Below are 20,101 nucleotides of genomic sequence, written 5' to 3'. Positions count from 1 at the left end.
TCGTTCTCCCTCGCCACCTCTCTGCAACTCGACTCTGTCATGTTTTATTCTCATTGCAGACGTGGCATGTATAGACACTGACACTGACCAAGGGAGAGCGTTAAGAGAGAACATCAAATACGCATGGACCTTCAGATGTAAACGTGAAGGCAGGCGTGGGATCCCCTTGTCGGTGGCATCTGTTTTATCTGTCAGGGAAGGGGGGGGGGGTCTGACAGAACTGACAACTTATGGGGTAGAACCTGACCCCTGACTGTCCTTTAGCAAAGTGTCTTAAATGAAAGTCGTGGACACGCCGTGCTTAACAGTCATTCCACGAACATCTCATCCATGAGCAACCTCTTATTTGACTTTCTATGTTTGACATCGTTTCCGTCATGTGGAGGACATTGGAACCGTTGAGTGAGGGAAAATTAGTTTTTTGACACTGATGCATTGAAGCGATGGGTTTTTCTCCTCTGGCAGTAGTGAATGTGTTCAGTAGTTCTCCTCTGCGCTAGTGGAGGAGTGAGAAGCTGTGGTGTCCCACTTGAAACTTAAACCTCTCCTGTTTCATTCAGATCCAAGTATTCAGGTTTACTGTGTTTAAAACTGGTCTGAAAATATTATATAACATTATACAGCGTTTCTCTCCAGTGTAACCGCCAGGTAAAGACGGTTGTCAACGTGCAATACACACGTCAAGATCCCCAGAGGAATGGAGTGATGGCTGAGATCTGGGTTTTCATCCGAATCCTCCCAGTGTCACCAAAGCAAGCAGAAAGCTGCATGACTAGCTGGAAAGTGACAATAATTAGCACCGCAGCACGTGGGATTGTGTGTGTGTACACGCATGGGTGTGTGTGTGCGTTGGTGTCAATGTTTGTGTGAGTGTATGTGTGTGTGTTTGTGTGTGTATGTCTCAGAGTGTGTGTGTATGTGTGTTTATGTGTGTGCGTCAGTGTATGCGTGTGTGTGTGTCTATGTCTGTGTATGTGTGTGTATATGTCTTAGTGTGTGTGTGTGTGTACGGGGCTTTTTGAGCCCTCATCAATTATTCTCCCCGGCGCATGTCAGACTTCTCAGATTTGCTCTCGGTGTTTGTCACCCAGTGGGGGAGACAGCTGGGGAAATAGAGGCACTCATTCACCAGCAGTGAATGAGTTATGCCAGTGAGCTGAGTGAAGAGCACTGAAAGAGTGATCGAAAAGTAGTATGAGAGTAGATGAGTGGCAGAATGAGTCAGGGAAAAACAGTGAGTGGGTGAAAAGCAGTGAGCGAGTGAGTGAGTGAATTAAGAGAAGATGAGGATATGAAACGCAATGAGTGTGCTACTAACTGAGTGAATGAATATAAATGGGTGAGTTAAAAAAATGGCTGAGTGAGTGACTGAGCGAGTGAGTGCAAAGCAGTTAGTGAACGAGTGACACCAACAGAAGATCAAGGGGGATCTAAGGAGACCTAAAGAGAAACACAGAGTCACTCAAAATAATGATATTCAGAAAGGCAAATCTGACAGAGTTGGCCTCTTCTGGCCCATATGAGGGGATGACTAACATGTGTAATCTACCATATAGTTTATAGAAGCACGTCCTGTATGACGATGCCTCACTGAACAGCTGCAGCCCCCTGTGGAGTTTAGAAGGACTGGTAATGACTTCCTGCTGGTTCCCTGAACGGATAGGGAGCCCCTGGGCTGGGGCTCTAAGAGAGCGTCGTCAGGGCCATGATGCTAAGGCTGTCATTAGGGCCCCGATGAAAAGACCCCACATGGGCCCCTGCAACAAACTACTAACCCCCCCCCCCCCCCGCCCCCGCTATGACCTGGCAGCACGTAATGTATGCTGTAGCAATTCATTTAGCACCAAACTCGCCGCTCTCTGTGCTCATCGGGCGATGACAGAGCAACAAAAAAGTTGTCCTCGTAACAGGCTGGCCGTTCCTTTTCTCTGCTCGGGCAAAATAATTTTCTGTGGCCGGCGTCCAGGGCTGTGTGTGTGTATTGTTCCGTTCCGAGGTTATCCAGGGCTCAGTGGCGATGGTGCTGACTCAGCGGCCCATGTCCACATGCCAGGAGCCAGACCTCTCACATCACATGTCTGCCCAGCTCCATCAGCTCCCATTGCCCTAACCGTGGCCCTCACCTCACGGCCCCTTCCAATGGGGCTTCAGGGAGAGGGCCTCAGGGGGTCTTATAACGACCGAACAACGGCCGATCGCTCTCTCTCTTTTCGCCTTTTGTCACGTTGTGTCCTGACCCAGTTTCATTTTGGGATGTTGTGTGTGCACGAGCAAGGCTATGTTTGTGTGGTGTGTGTGTGCGTGTTTGTGTGTGGTGTTTGTGTGTGTGTGTTTGTGAGAATGAGAGTTGGGCGATAGCGCTCTCCGTTTTGGTTGCACCAGATCGTAGGTCATCGTACAACAGCCTGACTATTTGGACTATGTTAATTTCCAAGTTCGAAAAAAAACGCGTCTGGCAAAAACCTTCAATACATTCCGTCTTGTCAAATGTAACATAATGTGGACGGCCAAGTTGAATAAAGAGGGTTAGGAGCTGCTAATAACAGCATATCAGACGCTATTTGTAGTAAATGGCCTCCCTGCTGTCTGTGATTTATGTAAGAGCTGAAGGTGCTTGTTTTTCCGCTGCGCTGACTCTAATGAACGACAGAAGGCTCTGAATTGGTCTTGTATTGTGTTAGTCATGAAGTACACCTTGACCCGGACCCACGGTGATTTTCGAATGCTATCGAGGCTGTGGACCTCAACCTTTGTTGAATTCTGTAGATTCATAAGTGAATCAAGTGTGCTGTTTTCCACATATTGTGCTGCCAGAATGAAACCACAGCAGTCTTCTTACATAATCGATGTGTGAGATGAACTTGATACATAAGATCTAACAACGTAACTGGATCACAGCGATCTCAGTGAGGAGGCTGACGCACACGCAAGGGGACGCACACAGAAATACACACATGATGACACACAGCACCAGCCGGTCCAATGAACTCTGGGAACTCTAACCTACATTTAGATTTCATCGTTAGGCCCATCGAACAACGCTGTGGTGGTCTCATTAAGGCGAGACACCTTAATGTCCCTTCTTAATGTCTGGGGAGGATTAAGGTGTAGCCCCGATCCCCCTGCTCCTTTTTCACACACATTCACAGGTGATGGAGTGGATTTCCTGCTTATTTGGCTTCTCCTCCTCTTAAGGTCAGGATGCGGGCGGCATCAGCGGAGGGGGCTTAGTGATGGAAGAGAAAAGGAAGGGGGAGAAAATTACAGCGGAGGATTTCATTAAAGATTTAAGGGGGAATTATTATTTAAAATGAAACCCTCTCCCCGCCATGTACGAACCCATTCCTTCACTTTAATAGATGTAGGAAACTGGTTCGCTTCCCCGGCAGCAAGGCTCCATCAGAAGAAGGAGGCAGGAGGAGAAAGCGTCACCACAAACTTTTTCCGTGTAGTGTCTCTCAATGCCTGACAATGCAGCCAATAAACAACAACCCAACACAAAAACACATTGTTTGATCTGAGAATCTCTTTTTCCCACTGTCGCTGGCAATGCTTACAGGATCGGATAGCGGCATCAAAGTTTGATGGCCGTAACAAAGCTCTGGTTTTCATGAATAACTTATCCGCACAGAAATGTTGGGCAGTCTTCGGGGAAGTGTGGGTGTTGGAGCTGGCGTGCAGGAACATTACGGGAAGACGCTGGGATAACTTAACCCTATCACATAACAATGAGCCCTCACACTGACACCATCCCCATGGAATAGACTTCTCTCATGGTTTACTATTTAACAAGCTTCCTGTTGGATGGTCATGAAAACCAGACTGTTGAAGTGGACTGTAGGTTTGTGGTTTTAATCAACTGTAAAAATAAAATTGACATATTATTAGCGTTGTTTATATCGTAGCGGTACTCAATATAAAAATTACACATATTTTTTATCCTTTATTCGTCCAAAATATTTTTCCCCAACTCTCTCTGTTCCTTTCTACACTACTCTCTTCACGCAAGAGCAGCAACTCCTCCACCCCACCCCCCCACCAACTGCTGTAGAAACATTATATTCTGTTCTGCACCGCCATAGGTGTGATCGGCTGTCACTGATTAGCTGTGTGTGTATGTGCGCGTGTGCGTGCGTGTGCGAGTGTATGCGTGTGCTTACAAAACATCGCTCTTGATCTCGGAAAAACAACCAACACTCACGCACACCACTGAGCACTGCCTCACATGTGAACCAACATACAGTAGACCCCCACCCAAGCCCTCATCATGTTCAGGCTGAGAGCCCCCTGTCCCTCTAGAGGCTGGCTCGGAGCCGGGGCCCGCCACGGGGAGCTGGGCTGGAAGGAAACGGGGACGTGGGCAGGCGTACACCTTGTCACTGCCATCTGCCATCTGCCCGTTTCGCCGCTCGGCTGACGGAAAACTGTGTTAACATTAAACCCTTTTTCGCTGGTCGCCTCCGTTAAGCCGCTCGCTCTGCATTACCATAATGTTTACTCCGTGTCTGATATGACGCCCTGCTGCAAACAGCCTCAGTAACTCTCAGCCTGGATGTGAGCTTGCTAATCTTGCAGGACGGTTGTTGTTGCGGTTTAATCTTGTTGCTGATGGTTGATGCTTTAGCATGAGCTGGGAAGGAGGGGAGCATCTCACAGAGGATTAAACGAGAGACGATGGGGTGGGATGATACAGGACCCAGAGGGTTGGTGCTGGTGGTGTAGAGCCCCTTAGGACCTCATGCTGTGAGCTGATTTGTGGCAGGAAACAAAGGGGGGATCCTCTGGTAATCTATAGCGGGACATCTCAGAACAAGGTTCTTTTCACAAGTGGTTTATGTCAGGGATAAGAAGAAATCGATCCGGGTCACAGTTGGAAGTTTCCCCGGGGACCCGTCTACCTCAGCATTTTCAACCTCAGTAAAAATATTCTGCCCAATCGACAGCAATGCATAATCGGCATTTGCTAATGGTCACAAAAGGGAAAGTGATTTGGAAAAATGCAACATTGGACACAAGCTGCATTGAAACCAATCAGATATCATGTGCGTCAGACGGCCGTCAGTTGAATGGTTGATGGTGTGCCAACGTCTTGGGTCTGTACCTGGTGTTAAATCAGCTGGATGAGTAAGAAACTGCCCTGCCAAAGGCCCTAGCCAAGGCAGTGATTTCTGTCTGGTTCCTGGGCTTGGGCACACTGATTAATGGCTGTTCTTTGCGTAGAGGGCTGAGAGGCCAATACTGTGGCTGGGAGAAATGTTTCCCTGATCACATTACCATCAAGTTAAGCAGAACTCAACAATGCGGTCCCCATATCTTGAATATTATCTGGTGGCAAGATAATATAAGATACGACAAGAAAAGATAAGATAAGCAATCTTTGTGATGAAGGACTTTCTGTGAAATATTCATGGCCTGAGATGTTTGGAACTTCTTTTCATTGCATCTTTAAAATTTAACAAAATAACCAAAGAGTGAACAAAATATATTTTTAAGTGAATGTAGTATTTATTTATACCTCATAGAAAATATATATTGAAATAGATTTGTCTCATTGCAATTACAATGCATCTTTAAACAGTTGCATCAACACTTAATTAGTAAGTAGTATTATTAAAAACATTGGCATCTATTAAATTGTAAGAATTCCTCCAGTATTTTTGCAAGGGCTTGAATTTCAAAACAAAAATGAATGAGTTTCATAACAGCTGAGAGTCAACTGAAAGAGGGCGCTAGGTGATGAACTGCTCTTTTGGTATATTTGGCTATTTTGGCAGCCATAAATTACGTTTATATAAATAAATATATAAAACATTATGTTGCTTTATTATATATTTGAATCGAATGTCTGGTCTGGTCAAAAACAAATCACAGTGTTAAGTTTTGGAAAGCCAAATATCAAAGATATTGAATAAAAAAGGAACAAATTCCAGCAAGGAAAGCTTTGAAGGTAGCGGCTGATTTCTCATGCATTGATTACAAGGACGACCCAAACGAATGATGGCAATAAACATGTCAAATCAATGGCTTGCTTCCTAAATTATAGCCTCATCTGGTTAATAGAATAAGCCCCTATACTACTAGTTTCCTCGATTGGATCCATTGAAAAAGGTCAACTGAATCGACAACCACTGACTACGTACATTTAAAAAACACAAGGGCACACATCTACAAACAAACCTCCCTGACGACACAAATATTACAACTCCGACCAAAAGTGTGTTCCTGCTCGTCATTACTGCATAAACTCGAGTCATACTCCCACGAATACTGAGCCAAACAAGCACTAGGAAATATTGTTCCGCTTGTGGGGTGCTGATCGATCCCCAAGCGTCGCATCACCGTGGTAGCGGTGCTCCTCTGTAGCGCCGTGGTCAGCTCTCTGTAAAAACAGTTGCTGTTTGTCATTGTGCTACAGCGCTAGCATCACCCTTATGCTCATTGTAAACATTCAGTGATGGCACACAAGAACGCCTTGGCCCATCCGTCAGCAATAACAGTGCTCCCAAACAGAGATGCTGCGTTTGTTTCTCTCCCCACACTGGGTAGGTAACGGGAGGGGAAGTTTCCAGTAAACACTTCACATGATGTGGACGGAAGCTTCAGGGGGAGCCAGTGTAGTGGGCACCGGTGAAATAAAGAGAGGAGAGCGCAGGGGAAAGAGAACAGGAGAGGAATCGTTTTTTTTTTTTGTTCTGTGGAAATTTGAATCCTTTTCTTCTGTTTTTAACTCCACACTGCTACTCACACCAGGGAGGTGATGAAGGTGAAGGTATTGTTGTTGCGGTCATTAACAAAGTTGATCTGGCAGTCCTCCAGCCCGGCGATGTCCCCAAGCGCCAGCTCCGACAGCAGCTGCGTGGGATCCCTGCTGGTGGTTAAAACCCTCTGCCTCCCCGGATGGCCCTGATGTTCTCTCACTTCCTCCTCCTTCTTCCCCTTCTCCCTCTGGTCCTGGTCTTCGTCCTCCACCTCCCCCCTCTCCTCCTCCTCCTCCTCCTCCTCCTCCTCCTCCTCCTTTGCCCTCTGTTCCTGATCGTCATCCTGCTGCTCCCCCTCCTCCTCCTCCTCCTCCTCCGCGATGGGGGCGAGGCGGGCTGAGCTGCCGGCGGGGCTGTCGGCAGGGGGCCGGTAGTGGCACTGCCCGTTCAGGAGCCTCCGGAGGGGCATCAGCGGCACAGCGTCCTCCCCCAGCAGCAGCTGCTGCCGGTGCCGGAAGTCGCTCTGGCGCTTCAGCCGCTTGAACTCGCCGAAGGCGGCGGTGGCGTTGCGGTCCAGGCTGCGGGCGATGCTGCGGGCCTTCTCCGACCGGCTGAGCAGCACGGCGTGGCAGCGCAGCACCACCGCCATGTTCTTGACCTGGTGCCGGTAGACCCACGCCAGGATCTTGGGCCTGCAGGGGTCGGCGGCACAGCAGGTGATCCTGTCTAGGGAGTAGACGTGCGTGGGCTTCTTCCTCTTGTCGGGGCTCATGCGCAGGCCCTGCGGCCCCACTGTCAGCCTCATCTTCAGGCTCTGCTCGCCGTAGTTGCTCCTGGTCCAGATCTTGCCCACGGCCTCCTGGGTGCAGCCGCTGCCCTTGGCCGTGATGGTGACCACGCTGCCCAGGTAGCGCGCGTTGTACACGGGCTCCTCCTTGTTGAGCTCCACCTTCTGCCGCTTGGTCTGGAAGAGGCTGCTCACCCAGTTCAGGGGGAAGTCCGGCAGGAGATCGGGGCAGGAGTGCAGCAGGGAGCTGAGGATGGAGTGGTAGGTGAGACCGGCGCCCCCGAGGCTCTTGGCTTTGCTCTTGGCCTGGTCCTCCACCAAAACAAACTTGCTCCTTCTCCAGGGCAACATGGCGCCGGAAGTAGTTGGAGGGACCCCCCCCCCCCCCCCCCCCCCCCCCCCTTCGCCGTACGTCCGCGACACGTCCGATTATGAAAGAGATTCGAGAGCCGGTATAATCAAAGCCAGAGTGTGGGTGTTTGAGTGTGTGTGTGGGAGAGTTGAGGCAAAAAATGGAAGAGAAATATAAAGCGAAGCAGCTTTTCCCAGCAGTGATGAGCGACTGAGAGACTGAGAGCAGAGCGCTGATCAGCCGGGGCTGCTCCAACTCTCGCTCCTCCTTCCTCCTCCTCCTCCTCCTCCTCCTCCTCTTCTTTCTCTTGCGCTGTCTGCCTCGCAGAGTGCTGATCAGTGCAACACACTCAGCCTGCTACTACCCCGCCCCCCCCAGCCCCCCTTCACTACCCCAACGCCCCGCCCCCCTCCCTCCCAATCCCAGCTTCTCTTGTTTTGCTTCCAAATGGCTCCCCACCAAGGGTTTTGCTGTTCCACGCTCGGTTCACACTGCGATATCGAGCGGGACGGCTACACACCCCCGTCTTTAACTCAGGGTCTGCTTTTCCCCAGGGACCCACTCCCCCGGCAATAGTTTGTGACCTGAAGAGGTGAGATAGGTTCGGGTGAGAGTGGCACTAATTACCTCTGCCCTGTGAAGATGACTTAATTGGAATGCGCGTCGTTAGTCTGAGGCGAAGCTCTGCTCGTCTCGTGTTTTGCACAACAAATTAAGGAGATTATATCATATGATTCCAAAGGGATTGTTTTAATGGTACCGATGCAAATTGAATACTGTTCAGTGATACAAAAAGGCTTTTGTTGTATATGAAAGAACCCACCCTCCCATTCATCCACCGTTATCCATGGTTTGGAAAATCATCACTTAAGTCCCTCGGCCCCTAGCTTTCTAAAACACCAATTTGTTCCTGGATGGATCTGAGGGCTTAGTGGGTCCAGGATAAATGATGCATTCACTGTATTACGTTGGCGTTCCACCATGGAGCAATTACAAAACTACAGAATGTTACCACGGTTCTGCATGGTCAAAAATATAAATTAATGTTTGCTTTCAGAACATTGGGAAACACGATTGTAACTGGCGATCCAAGGAGACGTTTTTCATCTTATGTAAATGAAGCCAATGTTTCACATTTGGTAAATACATTTTTGTTAGCATTCTGCTGTAATGCATCATTGTAGATAGAATAATTATCTGTTCCCTTAAAAGGACAGCTTTTACTGGAACAAGTCCTGGGCATAGGAGAAGTGACTCCCATGTAAGGTTAAGCAGCACCAGGGTAGAAAAGGGTCTTATTTTCTACTCCTGCAAACAATAGAGACTCAGAGGACGACTGTGAGATTTTTAACCAAGCCCTGTGAGATTTTAACGTGTCAGTATGATGATGAACGAGTCTGAGTTTCGAGCTAGCCCTATTTTGACGTGTCTCTCTGCCAGCCTTCTTGATTAAAGACAAACATGGGGAGACATGTCTTTTTTCTTCTTATCTGTACACCATATGGATAATCAGAGAAGTATGCAGTGTGCAATTTATGGCCTGTCAGACGATGTCTAACAGATGATGCAAACAGATAAAAAGGCAGCAGAAACAGTATGTTCCTCCCTCTATGAGTAACAATATTTACTCTGAGATAAGTGATAAGACCACTCACTCATAGTCTCGTTGGATACAGCGTGGGTTGGATTAAGGATACCATCTGGATTCCAATGAACACCAAAACAACACCCTATGATCCATAGAGTATTTCGAAGACAGCCTTTTCTAAATTGTTTGGATTTCATTAATCAAATGAGACCCCACCCCCCCAGATCTCTCGCCATGGCAATCTTAGCGTTTAAAACAAACACGCCCCGGGGTGGGTGTGGTTGAAACCATCCATGAGGACGTTGACCTTTATAGTGATGGATGGCTGGATGTTCTCAATGGACCCCTCAGACTCCTGGGCCGGCCTCATATCACAGGAAGGCTGTGGTAATAAAAAGAGCAGATATATCTAAACAGTGATCGTCTCTGACCCGGGGGTTACATTTCAAGGCTCCCAGGTTGTCCCGCAGTATATTCCCTGTGTTACGACCGTATGGGGATAATGAATGCTTTAAATCAGAGTTCATAAATGCATTCCTTCTGGTGCAGTTTCTTTCTTGTATGGGGGTGGGGGGGAGAGAATGAAAATGACTCAATTGGAATATATTGCTGCCCACTGAGATAGTGTTGTTGTAGTAACAAGAGTGAGGAGTAGAATATTAATATCTGCCTCAAATCTAGCAATGAGATATAATGGAGTATAACTTGGTTGGGCAATTGCAAAAAGCAGTGATTACATAAAATAATATATCTAATATGTAATTAATTAATTAAAATCTATCTTTATTTAAAACATTGAATGTATTTATTTTTTCGTGGTGCAGATCTGATAATAAAGAAAAACAACGCCTTGTGACACATTTGCTTACAATACTAATGGAAACACCTTAATGACAGTACAATGTTCACATTGTGTTTATGATTTCATAACATGCTTAGCGTGCCATTGCCTCACTATTTTCATATGCGTAATAGTCTGCAACTCCCATTACATTTCATTACATCCCCATTACACCAAAATGCCAATGGATGCTATCGGAGAGACCCACAACCGATCAGAGCAATGAATCAGTGACGCATCAGCGACAGCCATCTTGGTTGTTGACCTCAATGGCACTCCTAAAGTGTGCTCCTCTGTACAGTCATGGTATGGAACCCGACACATATTAGATAACTGATTGTGATTGGCCTGACCTGGGCAGGTCTGCAGGGAATCTGTCAGAGCAGTAGGGGAGCCAGATGCATATGCCAGAGCAAATAAAACATTTGATTGCAGATTCAAATTAAATTCAGATTCTTGTTATCATGTTATCATGTTATCATGCCGAAGGTTTTTGGGTTGGCATTCCCGGTTACAGAGCTTCAGCCATGCCTGCTCTCCAACAGCACGTGATTGGACCACAGTCTGTCTTTGTTTACAGTCAGGCGGCATATTTGGAAGAGTCCCAAACACCACAGGCTCTGCTTGTACTCAGCCTTACCTTGTTTTCTCTACTCCCATCCCCTCATTTGCCCTCTGAATCTTCCTCCTTCTAGCTCTCAGAGGTATGACACATCTATCTGTTATCAACCTCCACATGCAGCGTGTGGATACAAGCACAGCATCTCTTTAAAGTCTAATCTCTCTGATATGTGTCGCACTTATAACTCACCCCAAAACCAACCCCTTTAACTGTTTCCCCAATCGACAATTTACACCCATAATTAGTGTTTGAGCGACACCTTTGTCTGTCCTACGATGACACCTCTGTGAAAAGGGTCTCTAATTTTGCTCGAATAATGCCCAATTTGTATCCAGGGAAGGATAGAGGACAACAGCACATATTCCTGTCCAGGGCAATGCGGCTTAATTGAATTGGGCTCTCTCTCACTCTCACTTCATCATCCTACACTGATCAAATACAGGGCAATCAATGAGAGGGGTCTGGCGGAGAGAGGGGCTTCTCAGATGACTGATTTAGGGCCGTGTGTTTGGGCAGCAGCAGAGCTGAGAAATGAGAGTCTTTGGACTGACGCCTGCTCACTGTTTATCGGATTTCTGACAGGCCTAACGAGGTTTCCCAGAAAACCCCATGATACAAATCTGGCGACGGGATTACAGCAAACGTCGTAAAATGTGTTTGTGGTTTGATGATACTAGACTGATCTAGGTATACTACAGTACTGAAATTAAATAAAAATACACGCTTTGAACAACACCATGTTTCAAATCCGCCCGCAAGGTTATAGAGCAACAACCATAAACTGTATTTGTTGTTACAATATATGCAAGTATAGTCCATATCATCGATATAACTGCATTGTGTACGAACTATAAATAAATAATATGCTACAAATCTGGCCAATGGGCTATTGAACGATCGCATACATTATGCTGCTTAGCTGCACTGACGCATTGCCCTATAACCTATATGTGCTCTATCTATACGGTACTTACTGTAATGGCCGCCCTTCTAAGTAGCATTTTTATTATAAATATATGTATATGAATATCTTCTTTTTTTGGTTTACATTTTTTATTTGTTAATGACGCTAATAGTGTCACATTAAGTGACATCATGATCTCGTGACGTTGTCTCTAGTTACTGATGGTCTTAATGTGGAGCTGGACATGTATTTGAATAGGTCGCTTTACTTTTTACTTTTTAAATTTCTACAAGGACCCGTGTTGGTACAGTGGTGTAATGTCGGAGTCGTACGAACTCAAGAAGACCCGCGGAGCAATATCCAATCTCTACACTACACAATCAATATACCATGTCACTTTGATTCTTTGCAATACAATAGCATCGTCTCTAAAAGCATACCTACATTGTCTAAAACAGCGGGTACGAGTATCTAGAGTACTGAGAGCAAAGTTTCCAGGCCAAGAGATCAATAAAGCCTCATTTGAGGGCTGGTGAATTCCCTGTTGGCTGAGCGCAGTGCACTGCTCCAATGGATCACAGCGTAATGAAGCAAGCAGGCGGGCGCAGCCCCACTCGAGATAAAAGAGACTCCCGGTCCTTCTAATCAAGAGCAGGATCCATCCAGGGACCACCACGTCCCTTCACTTCACACTGTACCTTAGAGCAGGGAACGGGAGAACTTCTGGTTGGTCCCACATAACAAACCGCTCTTGATGTTTGGGTCTCCAGATGTATGCGCCGCATGACACACATTTTCCACTGAAAAGAAAGAACATGAGAGGTGTTAAGAAAATATGCCAAAAGAGTTTTATTCATTATTCATTCAGTTCTTTGTGCTGTAATCCTCAAAGGCAGAGCTTGAGGCACAGCAGTGCCAGCCTGTGCCGACTCCTCTTTAAGAAGGTGGTGGTTTTTGGCACATAATGGGATTTTCAGTTTGAGGGAGATGTGTGCTTATGTGGGGATTGCGTGCCTCTTTGCAATACAGTAGGAGTGAAGTACTGAAGGAGAGGTGCTTATTATTTTATAAGGGCTGGATTTGTTTTACGGGGAAACCTTTTCCTTTGATTATTTTCATCATCCTAAAAGCGTTTCAGAAATATATTCCTTATATGAATACAAAATATTAATATTAGTGCAAAGACTTTCACTCATATGACCTTGATTTGAGTAATACCCTGCTCATTGAAGAAATCCTCAATAAAAAATGGTCTTAATCTAGCGGTTATTATATGGCACTGGAATATCATCTGTATTTTTCATGGTTCATCCAAATTATCAACCACACGTATATACAAATCATGTACAATATTCAGCTATTTGTGTGATTCATCGGATAAAGGGATACTGAATATAGTCCTTCTAGAAATTATATACATTTTCACACTCCAGGGAGTCTAGGTGACTGAATTGTTTGTGTTTGGCTGTTCAATGAGGACTTGGCTGGCGGCTGTGGGGATTGGAACTCTGTACTTGTATGATAGATGCTGGGGGCATACGTCTACATCAAACACTCAAATCCTATCGTGTTTCTCCTCAACTAATTCTGCTTTGACGTGAGCGCATCTGGCGTCCCCCTCTCCTCACCTCCCTCCATCTGCCGTCGCAATTTCTCTCTGTCTGTCAGACACATAACAAGACGGAGACATTTTGAATAGATCATGCAGAATGAGGACGATGATGAGAAGTTAGCGGAAAGTGACTTTAAAAGGTCATCCGCACCTTTTACCGTCAGGTCAATGACCCTGATGCTCATTTACATGTCAAGTAAGATTATATCCGTGTCTGATTATGGCAACAACCTTTTTTTCTGTCAAATGCTGTTGTGATCACATCAATCATTGATTATTTAAAACCTTTAAAGGTTAATTTAGAGATTAGCCCACAGTTGAATGTTAAAGGTCTTTAACCTGGTGAGATTCCAGAATACATTTTATTAATCACAAAATTATAAGCTAAAATAAATAAAGTTTTTTGTTTTCCAATGTCACCTTATGGTCATATTAGAATATTTACCTGTAGTTTTGCTTCAAGAAAGGACCGGCCATCCATGACCAGCTGCATGCTGACACCTGCTGGTATATTAAAGCACTGCAGGCATATATTGACATACGTTTCCTTGTTGTGCTGCTGTAGCGTTAACTTTCTATTTAGCAGCTTGTCCTCTTTGAGAAAGGGGTGAGTAAGCTGGAAAAACTACATTTTCTCTGTTCATGGTGACAATACATTGGGGACTTTAGTCACTAAGCCTTTACATATTGTAATTCAATGGCTATCTTTTGACAGGATAGCCGAAGCTAAACTTGCTAACACAATGCAGACGTGTATGTGTCTAGATGTTTAGAGCTGATCCAGAGGGAGTTTAAACCAGAAGCGCCTTTCGTTCACTGCCTTGATAGTTATTATCGCTTTGAAGTGATAGACCGAGTAACTCCAATGTATATACTAATACACGCTGTTTACCATCGTCGCTAACGGTAAGACTGAACGTTAGTGGTTGTGTGAGAGGTGTTTCTACAATAACACACAGTGGTGTGGTTGTATCTACCTCAATGTCATCTCATTATGGTCATTCACCTCCTGGTTGATCCCAGAGGTAATAACCGCCAGATATCTGGAAACTATTTTGAATAATAGTTACAATACGTCCTTATGCATTTTGTCTCTCTCGCATGTCAATTGGTTGAAGCTCGTGAACTGACAAGAACTGACTATGTCACTCAATCATCAGGACTTTTTGCGGACCAACTAATAAGCAAAATGTTAAACATTGATACATACTCTGAGCAAAAGAGGGTCAGTGCCCACTTCATACACAATTATCACTGCAGGAAAGTCATGGCCATCGCCTTTAGTTGGAATAACACTGCAACACTGTGTATGATCCCACTGTGTTTATTCATCAAAGACAAATTAACACAAAACATTAATGAAAACATGAATGCACAAAAAACATTTTTGAAATAATAAAAAGCCGTCGTCTATTAAAAAAAGTAAAACCGCACCTAGCACATGCAGTACCCTGGCGTACCACAGGTTGAAAAACACTGCTCTTATCCATCTCTCCGTCTCTTCAGCTCCTGGTTCGTTATTTCCCCCTGTGCTTGAAGGAGCAGGAAGCTGCCAATCACCGGCAGAAGAACACAACATGGACTCCAACGGGAAGCCCTCCACAGTCCAGGTTGTGCTGCTAGCTGGCAGCTCGGCCCTGACCGCCTTCTTCTACTCTGTTTACAGGAAGCGGGCTACGACAGTGGCCAGATTAAAGGTCAACAGCACAACAGCCTCACCCAAATGTCAGCACATTCTGCATATCAGTGGCAAAGGTGTCCAACCAGTATTGATCTAATCTGTTTTAAATGCAGGAAGCCAAAAAGGTCCCTATTGACCAAGATCTGAAAAAGTACCTGTCTGACATCCCTGGAAGATGTGTCCCATATGCGGTTGTAGAAGGTATGTTAAACACAACTTCACTTTTATCCTAATCGCTCAAAAGTACAAAGATGTCGTTGCATGAATTATGATGAAAGTTTAGAATTTCAGCTTTGCTTCGATTTTCCGTTGCTTCACTTGTATGTCCTGTATCTTAGGTGTTGTGAAATCCGTAAAGGAATCGCTAAGCAGCCAGTTCGTTGACAACTGCAAGGGAGTCATTGAGAGGCTGACCCTGAAGGAGAAGAAGATGGTATGGAATCGCACCACGCACATCTGGTAAGTGTATGTGTATGTGTGTGTGTGTGTGTGTGTGTGTGTGTGTGTGTGTGTGTGTGTGTGTGTGATGAAGCATATTTTGCACTGTTCTTTTAGCTTGTGTTGTATAATTGTGTCTTGTTATCAATTATTAAGAACGTCAGTGATCTTAACCCACCACGGCTGTCCCATCCCACACAGGAATGACACAGAGAAGCTGATCCACCAGCGCACCAACACGGTCCCCTTCGACCTGGTGAGTCACGACCAGGCGGTCGACGCCGCCGTGCGTGTGGTGCGCCCCCTGGACTCGGCCCAGCTGGACCTGGAGACGGTCTACGAGAACTTCCACCCCACGGTGCAGTCGCTCTCCAACGTCATCGGCCACTTCATCAGCGGCGAGCGGCCCAAGGGCGTCCGCGAGACGGAGGAGATGCTGCGGCTGGGCGAGAGCGTGACCGGGGTGGGGGAGCTGGTGCTGGACCACAACCTGGTGAAGCTGCAGCCCCCCAAGGAGGGCCTGCCCTACTTCCTCAGCCGGCTGGACCACCAGTCCCTGCTGAGCAAGCAGGAGAGCGGCGTGCGTGTGTGGCGGCTTCTGACGCTGGCGTCGGGCGCGGCGGCCTGCTCCCTGCTCGTCCTGCTGCTGTGGCGGCGCTACGAGCAGCACCGGCGCGCCCGCGAGGAGAAGAGCGTCCTGCGGGAGTTCAAGGAACAGCAGAGGAGGCGCATGCGGGAGCTGGACGTGGAGGAGGGGGCGGTGTCGCCGGCCGCCTGCACCGTGTGCCTGAGCCAGGAGCGCTCCTGCGCGTTCCTGGACTGCGGCCACGTGTGCGCCTGCGGGCCCTGCTACCTGGCCCTGCCCCAGCCCAAGAAGTGCCCCATCTGCAGGGCGCCCATAGACAGGGTGGTGCCGCTTTACAACAGCTAATGACACGCTTCATGAACGAATAAACACGCGCCCAAGCAGGGAACCATTATATCTATTTGCCGAGTTGTCATGACTAGGATTGCAGTCGGCGGCTGAGAAGGTTAAGATACGGTGAAGTCTAAAATAAGACTGGATATTTGAACGTTATACGTGTCGCCTCGGGAGACCGTGTTGACGTTCAAGTTTGTGATTCGGAGTACAACAGAATGTGAACCTGCGAGACCAGGATGGTTTCACGAGGCTAGGTTTCATTGGGACAAACACTGGTCTCGCTCTCAGTACGAATATTGGGTCTGCTCATTTTATAATAACCCTATTAAGTCCTACACTAAAAACTAATGAGGACAAATACACTACATGTGCCCTGGTACAAAGAGCAGTACCATGATGAGTGTTATGAGCCACACCTGTGATTGTCTTAAAATGACACCTCTGGGAAAAGGGTTGATTGGATGTGAGGATTCTTGGTGTGTAAGCATCATTCACAGTGGCAAGAGACTGTGTATGAATCATATTTTTCATCTTCTGTCTGTCATTCAAGAAAGGATAGGTGGGCTTGAACACCTTCAGGACATGTTTTTGTGTGTTTTTATTGTCACCACTGAAACCTCATTAAAGACAAGGTTATAGTATTGAAGTATATTTACTTCATACCAACTGCAACAGGAAATCGTATTCATATTGTCAATCTTTTTTTTCCAATATGATGGGCTGCCAGCAGCCGTCTCATTACTAGAGCAGAGACTATAATCAAAATTTGCTACTGGCTGTTCCTTTCAGATCCTGCTATAGAGTTAAATTGCTCGTATCTTCTGACTGAAAGTATTATTTATACACTGCTCAGTGTAATTTGAGAATGGACTCCCAAGTCAACATGCTTTTACTGCAAATTTCTCTATTATGGCCATTAGGGGTTTTAATGTGTGGATTCAGATGTTGATCTTGTGTTCCATTTAGTGTGATTAAGGGCAAAAATGCAGAGGACTGAAGGTCCATTGGGTTTGCGTCCCTTAATACAATAGAGCAATGTTATTGTGAAACAAATACGATCTGATAACCTTGTTGTCAAGCGACAACATCCTGCTGTGTGTTGCCTTTATGTAGCAAGTCGTAAACTGTTTATTTTACTGGATAAATATAAACTGGCCAACTGTTTGACTTTCTATATGGTTGGCAGGCATCAGTCACCAATACTATATAATGACGCACTATCACATTGATCAAATACATTCACTCCCTGCAAATGGTTTATATAAATCCCATTTTCCATGTTCAATAAAACTGACCAAAGAAAAGAGTTGTCTGAAGTGTTTTCATTGAATATTGTATCTTGGTCAACTCTTTCTATAAAAACCTCAATGCTGGACAAAGCCTTCCTCTGATTAATCTCCAAGTGACAGCTGTGGCCCTGCAATAGATTGGCCCTCACTTGAATACATCCGTAAAGGCAAGATCATTATTGAAATCATAATACTCATAATATAGTATGTGCCTTTGACAGGAAAACATGCATTGCTAATAAACATCTGGAAATCCAGAAGCAATTAGTTATTAAATAAAGTTAACATCTTGAAACCTCCCAAGATATCGAGTCTAACAAAAGCAGGATTGAGGTTTGTTTTAGGACACTGGATGATGTAACACCAGGTTAATTTTCTCTAGACACAACTCTGCCCTCGCAACCCACACCATTTCCCTGCCTGATTGATTGCTTTACCTACTCATCAACATTGATAGAATACTGCCAAAGGGTGTCGGGATATGTTACAGGGATGAAAGGTCTGAGCACATGCTTCAGCCACCCGGCCCCACCACCACCACCACCACCACCTTTTCAGAGGCTTTTACAGGCTATTAGCTCAACAGAGAAGCAGCCCCTACAACACCATGGAAACATAAAGGCTTGCATCCAGTCTTGCCTCGTGTGTCGCTTTTGGTTATTTTTCTCACTCGACTCTGTGTGTGCATCATGAAAGACATGCTCTCCATTGTCAAGCCGGTTTGATTTGAAATGATTTACAAGGGCTATGGAAGATATTCACAAGAACAGACACACCCACCCACCCACTCACACAGACAACAATTATTTGTGTGTGTGTAATTCAATAAATTCTTGAATTATAAAACATATACAATTACTGTTTAGTCGTTTTGTGGCTATGAACAAATTATCATTTTCACAAAAAGCTTGAGTGCACTGGGTTTATTAAATCAATTAGTTACCACATTTTTCTAGGTTTCCTTTTTAAGATGACTCATAGCCTTAAATAGAACCACTGCTCTTTGTTTAATGATAAAAAAAACTGTTTAATGTTATGTTTAATCACTGTTAGATGTAAGAAGCAGAACAATGTCATATTAACTGTAGCCTACATGACATCTTGCAAATGCTATGGAGGCCGTAACCTAGCAACAACATACCCTTGAAGAAAATAAATAGATTTGTTTTATAGGAAGCAATGTACTCGTTAGACAAAAGGCTTTTTTCTGGTAAATCATTTCTTTAAGGATAAAATAAAATACAAATGAAGGCAGAATACATTTGAATGGTTGCTAGGGGAAAGAATGCAATGTGAAAACATGCCTCTCTCTTCAATTTGAAAGGAGATTGTTAAATTCAAGTAGGCGGTCGCTCTTCAGAGCATGACGTCACAACAGGTGGAGGTGGAGTGTTGCTCCTCTCCCTCACGCGAGGATTCAAGATGGTCTGGCAGTGAACACTTTAGTGAGCAGTCACTTAGAGAACGTCCTGTTTTCCTTTCATTCCATTTCCATGCTGAACTCCTACACTCTCTGATATAGTGGACACGTTTAAACAGCCAGTTTCACCCATCATCGTATTCAGCATGTGTACATTTGCCCTGTAGTTAACTATAAAATTAGGTGCAATTCTGACAAATATATTACATCAGAATGTTAGACTCCATATATATATACCTGTCCTAAGCCTTTAGGCCTAAAACATATCAGAATATATCTGCAGATATAATAGAGTATCAATACCATAGATCACAAATACAATGTACAAAAATACAAATCAAATAAAAAAAGAATGATGCACATCTGGTGTGGAGAGATTTTATTTCATGCACCTGCAGTAGCATTGGCCTTTTGTTAAGGCAGCTTTCAAGAGTCTCAAACATTCAACAATCTTTTTTTCATTTTTTTTAAGACACATGTAGCCACCTAACAAAATATATACTGCACTGTTAACTGAGCCCCAACGGCGTGTCAGAAGTACGAGTCATCACAATTACAGCTGGACGTATCACCGCATTTCAGCACTACGATATGATTGTGTGACCACCGCTCCTCTGGGAGAGCACAGCGCAGGACGAGTCATTTCAGTCACTTGACATTTGGCAACATCGGTACATGAACAGTTAGTTATTCTCATGCAGAACACAAGCAACCCCCGAGTGGATAAATAATAAACCTGAGTCAAAAACAACACAGTCGGACAGAAAGGACCTAAATTAGCCTACTCAACGACACTGAAACAGCTTCAGTTGAAAAAACAACACAAATATCAGAATAGAATACAGAATCAACCAAAATGACATTGCAGATGAGCAAAAGGAATGTATCTATATCAAACCAAATATACATTAGAATTTAGAGTAGATTCATATCAACATAAAAAGTCG

The 20,101-nt window shown here is 45.3% G+C and overlaps 2 protein-coding genes across 2 annotated transcripts; one reads left to right on the top strand and one right to left on the bottom strand.

Moving 5' to 3' along the window:
* Window positions 1–6,741: 6,741 nt before the first annotated feature.
* fam43b (family with sequence similarity 43 member B) lies at window positions 6,742–7,836 on the bottom strand (the record flags this gene model as incomplete). The annotated part of the gene is made up of 2 exons (XM_079741004.1): window positions 6,742–6,903; window positions 6,970–7,836. The coding sequence occupies 2 exons, from the start codon at window positions 7,834–7,836 to the stop codon at window positions 6,742–6,744; spliced, it is 1,029 nt and encodes a 342-aa protein (XP_079597130.1).
* Window positions 7,837–13,936: 6,100 nt separating this feature from the next.
* On the top strand, window positions 13,937–17,707 carry mul1 (mitochondrial E3 ubiquitin protein ligase 1). Its single transcript, XM_079740996.1, has 5 exons — window positions 13,937–14,011; window positions 14,911–15,101; window positions 15,199–15,286; window positions 15,424–15,544; window positions 15,725–17,707. Exons 2-5 carry the CDS (start codon window positions 14,982–14,984, stop codon window positions 16,452–16,454), a joined length of 1,059 nt encoding a protein of 352 aa, XP_079597122.1. The 5' UTR covers window positions 13,937–14,011; window positions 14,911–14,981; the 3' UTR covers window positions 16,455–17,707.
* The last annotated feature ends 2,394 nt before the right edge of the window (window positions 17,708–20,101 follow it).

The sequence above is a fragment of the Pollachius pollachius genome, assembly GCF_949987615.1.
Source record: "Pollachius pollachius genome assembly, chromosome: 8".
Classification (NCBI taxonomy): domain Eukaryota; kingdom Metazoa; phylum Chordata; class Actinopteri; order Gadiformes; family Gadidae; genus Pollachius; species Pollachius pollachius.
The sequence above is the reverse complement of the archived record's forward strand: the minus strand, read 5'-3'. Positions and strand labels throughout refer to the sequence as shown.